Raw genomic sequence first — 5,001 nt, forward strand, 5'->3', positions numbered from 1 at the left:
CCAACACACCTCTCCAACCAACACACCCCCAACACCCAACACACCCCTCACAACCCCACACACCTCCTACACCCCCCAACACACCTCCTCCAACCCACACACCTCCTACACCCCAACACCTCCTCCAACCCCACACACCTCCTCCAACACCCCCACACACCTCCTCCAACCCCACACACCTCCTACACCCCACACACCTCCTCCAACCCCACACACCTCCTACACCCCAACACACCTCCTCCAACCCCACACACCTCCTACACCCCCCACACACCTCCTCCAACCCCACACACCTCCTCCACCCCAACACACCTCCTCCAACCCCACACACCTCCTCCAACCCTACACCCCAACACCTCCTCCAACCCCACACACCTCCTCCAACCCCACACACATCTCCTCCAACCACCCCCACACCTCCAACCCCACACAACCTCCTCCAACCATACACACCTCCTCCACCCTACACACTTCCCCAACCACCCCACATACCTCCTCCAACCACCCCACCCGCCAACCCTCCTCAACCCCCGCATCCTCCTACACACCCACACACACCCACACCCTCCTACACCACCCCCCACACCTCCTCCGCCAACCCCCACACACCCCTCCTCACCACCCCCTCACCTCCAACCACACACTCCTCCAACCATCACAATCCTCCAACCCTAACACACATCCTCCAACACCCACACCCCCTCCTCCAACCACCCCCACACCCTCCTCCAACCTCACACACCTCCTACACCCACACACACCCACACCCCTCCCTACACCCCAACACACCTCTCTCTCCAAACCCACAACCTCCATCCACCACCCCACACTCTCTCAACCCCACACACCTCCTCCAACCCCCACACCTCCTCCAACCCCCCACACACCTCCTACACCCCAACACCTCCTCCAACCCCACACACCTCCTCCAACACCCCACACACCTCCTCCAACCCCACACACACCTCCTCCAACCCCCACACACTCCCCAACCCCCCACACACCTCCTTCCAACACCCGCACACTCCCCACACAAACCTCCTCCAACCCCACAGACACTTCCTCCAACCTCTACACACCTCCACCCCACACCACACCTCTCCAACCCTACACACCTCCTACACCCCCACCACACCTCCTCCAACCTACACACCCTCCTCCAACCCCCACACTCCCAACCACACAACACCTCCTCCACCCCACAGACACTTCCTCCAACCCTCTACACACCTCCAACCCCACTGTCGTGCGGGGGATCCTGCCGCTACGCCAAGTGTCATGTGGGGTGTCAGGCAGGGTCTCTGGTCCCACTCCCCACACAAGAACGCAGGGCCTGAGGCCAACAAGGAACCCACGGAGCCATAGGTAGGGGAGTCATACCACTATACTCTCACTGGCGGCTGGTTGGAGACACAGGAACCAGGACAACCACATTCTCAACCCTCACTGGCCGCTTGCAGGCTCAGCCACCACCTCTTGCTAGCTCCCCCTTTTTCTGCTAGCCTAGCCACGGCAGTTATATTAGTGGCCAATGGCTCACTGTTACAGCTGACGGCCAACTAGCCACAGCTGCTGGCCATTTGATCACAGTCATGGCCATTTACTACCTGAGCCAGCCACTTTCTATTGAGGCCGAGAGCCTGGAAACTGCTTTTTGGGGCTCTGTCCCCACACCCCCCCTACAGGTCTCGCCTCACAATCTACGTGACAAGCTCTTCCGCGAGGGCCCTGTGTGCGAGGAGCCTGGAGTGAATGCTATTTCCTGGACACAGCCAAGCTCTCTGGTCACAGCCAGGGTTTTTCTCAGGGCACCACCAGTACTTCTGGGCACAGCCAGACTTCCTGGACTTCTTAGGGTAGCACTAGTCTCCCCGGCACCGCCAGGGTTTCTCTCAGGGCATCACCAGTACTTCTGGGCACAGCCGGACTTCCTGGACTTCTTAGGGTCCCACTAGTCTACCCGGGCACATGAGGCCTCTCAGGGCACTGCCATTCTCCTCTGGACACAGCCAGACTTCCTGGACACAGCCAGGGCTCCTCAGGGCACTGCCCACTCTATCTGGACACAGCCGACTTCCTGGACACAGCCAGGGCTCTCAGGGCACTGCCACTCTCTCTGGGCCTCTCACGGGTACCGTGCTGGAACACGACTACGCACATCCGGTGCTTACATATTCTCATGGTGGCAGTCAAGACACAAAAGCAAATATCCACCAGTTCCATTATATGGTTGTATGTTCCCAAACAGTCAGTGTCAATTAAATTAGGGATGAAGGTAATTCCCCATAGTCCATTGTCATTCGCCAGGGCTGTCCTGGGGTGAGGGATGACCGTGACCTCACCCGCATCTCCCAAGGAGACTCAGCAGTGTTTCCTCCTGGGACTACAAGTCCTGCATCCGGGCTGCCTCAGCCAGCACTTTCCAGCCCACAGGGCCACAACAACCTTCGCTTTCTCCGGCCTCTGCTGGTTGGGGAACCTCCACGTCTTCCCACCCTCCACGGGGGTCCAGCTCTCAGGCAGCTGCTCCTCCTGGTCTTCTAGACTGAGTTTCATAGGCACAAACTGCTCCACTGCCCTTCGGAGAGCTTTGGCCGACACCATACCCCTGCTCGTGCGCCATGTTCGTGTGGGGGATCCTGCCGACTACAACCAAGTGTCGTGTGGGGTGTCAGGCGTGTCTCTGGTCCCGCTCCCCACACAAGAACGCCGGGCATGGTGAGGCCAAAAAGGAACACCACAGCCATAGGTAGGGGAGTCCACACCACTATACTCTCACTGGCGGCTGGGTTGGAGACACAGGAACCAGGAGCAACAACCTTCTCACCCTCACGTGCCGCTTGCAGGCTCAGCCACCATCTTCTTTCTAGCTCCCCCCTTTTTTCTGCTAGCCTAGCCACGGCAGTTATATATTAGTGGCCAATGCTCACTGGTTACAGCTTGACGGCCAATAGCCACACTGCTGGCCATTTGATCACAGTCGATGGCCATTTACTACCTGAGCCAGCACCTTTCTATGTGAGGCTGAGAGCCTGGAAACTGCTTTTTGGGGCTCTGTCCCCACACCCACACCTCCTCCAACCCCACACACCTCCTCCAACCCCACACAACCTCCTCCAACCCCACACACCTCCTCCAACCCCACACACACCTCCTCCAACACCCCACACACCTCCTCCAACCCCACACACCCCCCACACCCCCACACCCCTCCTCCAACCCCACACACCTCCTCCAACCCCACACACCTCCTCCAACCCCACACACCCCCCAACCCCACACACATCCTCCAACCCCACACACCTCCTACACCCCACACACCTCCTCCAACCCTACACACACCTCCTCCAACCCCACACACCTCCTACACCCCACACACCTCCTCCAACCCCACACACCTCCTCCAACCCCAACACCTCCTCCAACCCCACACACACCTCCAACACCCCACACACCTCCTCCAACCCCACACACACCTCCTCCAACACTCCACACACCTCCAACCCCACACACACCTCCTACAACCCCCCCCACACCTCCTCCAACCCCACACACACCTCCTCCAACCCCACACACCTCCTCCAACCCCACACACCTCCTCCAACCCCACACACCTCCTCCAACCCCACACACACCTCCTCCAACACCCCACACACCTCCTCCAACCCCACACACCCCTCCTCCACCCCCACACCACCTCCAACCCCACACACCTCCTCCACCCCCACACACCTCCTCCAACCCCACACACCTCCTCCAACCCCACACACCTCCTCCAACACCCCACACACCTCCTCCACCCCACACACCCCTCCAACCCCACACCTCCTCCAACCCACACCCTCCTCCACACCCACACACCTCCTCCAACCCCACACACCTCCTCCAACCCCACACACACCTCCTCCAACACCCCACATACCTCCTCCAACCCCACACACCTCCTCCAACACCCCCACATACCTCCAACACCCCACACACCCCTCCAACCCTACACCCTCCACCCACACACCCTCCAACCCCACACCCCTCCTCCAACCCCACACACCTCCTACACCCCAACACCTCCTCCAACCCTACACACCTCCTCCAACCCCACACACACACTCCAACCCCTCCCACACACAACTCTCCACACACAACAAAAAACACAGCTAGGACTGGTGACAAGTCAAACATCAGCCTCGTGTTTACCTGGATTTCTGATGCAGTGGCATCAGGGACATCAGGCCCTGACTTGTCATTCTGCCCAGAGAGTCTGAGGCACATGAAAGCCCCAGGCAAAGGGCACCGGGTTAATTGGAGGCCGGCCTGGCTGGTAGCTGGCTGCCCAGAGAGGGCCCCTTGGGCAAGGTATTTATAAATACCTTGAAGGAACTTGTTAGAGGAAGAGAGAGAGAGAGAGAGAGAGAGAGAGAGAGAGAGTTTGTGTGTGTGTGTGTGTGTGTGTTTGGGAGGGGGAAGGCAAGGCAGGGGAGACTGAGGCAGGAAGAAACGGAAGAGGAGGCTCTGAAGACATTTAGGAGCTGGAGGACCTCTTGGTGGTAAAGGAGTTGGTGAACTTCCGCAGCTCTCTACGTTTCCCTCCAGCTCGTAGCCCAGGAAGAGTGCCGAGGCCTCAAGAGGAAATCCAAGCTTCAAGGAACCAGCTTTCGGAGGGAAGATGAAGTTCCTCCTGACAGACACCAGCCACAAGCCAGTACTTCCCTCGCTCAACTGGTAAGTGAGCCAGGATCACGTGCTGCCGGTTCTGCCATGTCATGAGTGGGTCCCAGGACCCCACATAAACACAGGGAAACGGGGGCGGTGTGGCAGTTTGACATTGTCCCTGCCAGGGGCTGACGAGCATCTGAGGACATCAGCGTCACTGCAGGGACATGGACGAGGAACAAGGGGCTCCTGGTCCAAGTCTGAGCACGTGGGCTGATCTCGAGGCACCAGGTGGGGCTCCAGAAACTGCCGGGGAGGACGGTGAGTGCCTACCTGGGGAAGGAGTTGAGT

General features: G+C 59.1%; 1 protein-coding gene across 1 annotated transcript in view; it reads right to left on the reverse strand.

Moving 5' to 3' along the window:
* The window catches only part of CACNA2D4 (calcium voltage-gated channel auxiliary subunit alpha2delta 4), a 134,229-nt gene extending 131,606 nt beyond the window's left edge, over positions 1-2,623 (reverse strand). Inside the window, exon 1 of the mRNA XM_033117701.1 lies at positions 2,607-2,623. Coding sequence (XP_032973592.1) covers positions 2,607-2,623 — 17 coding nt within the window. The remainder of the gene's footprint in view (positions 1-2,606) is intronic.
* Positions 2,624-5,001: the final 2,378 nt, after the last annotated feature.

This window comes from Rhinolophus ferrumequinum, chromosome 10, assembly GCF_004115265.2.
Source record: "Rhinolophus ferrumequinum isolate MPI-CBG mRhiFer1 chromosome 10, mRhiFer1_v1.p, whole genome shotgun sequence".
Classification (NCBI taxonomy): domain Eukaryota; kingdom Metazoa; phylum Chordata; class Mammalia; order Chiroptera; family Rhinolophidae; genus Rhinolophus; species Rhinolophus ferrumequinum.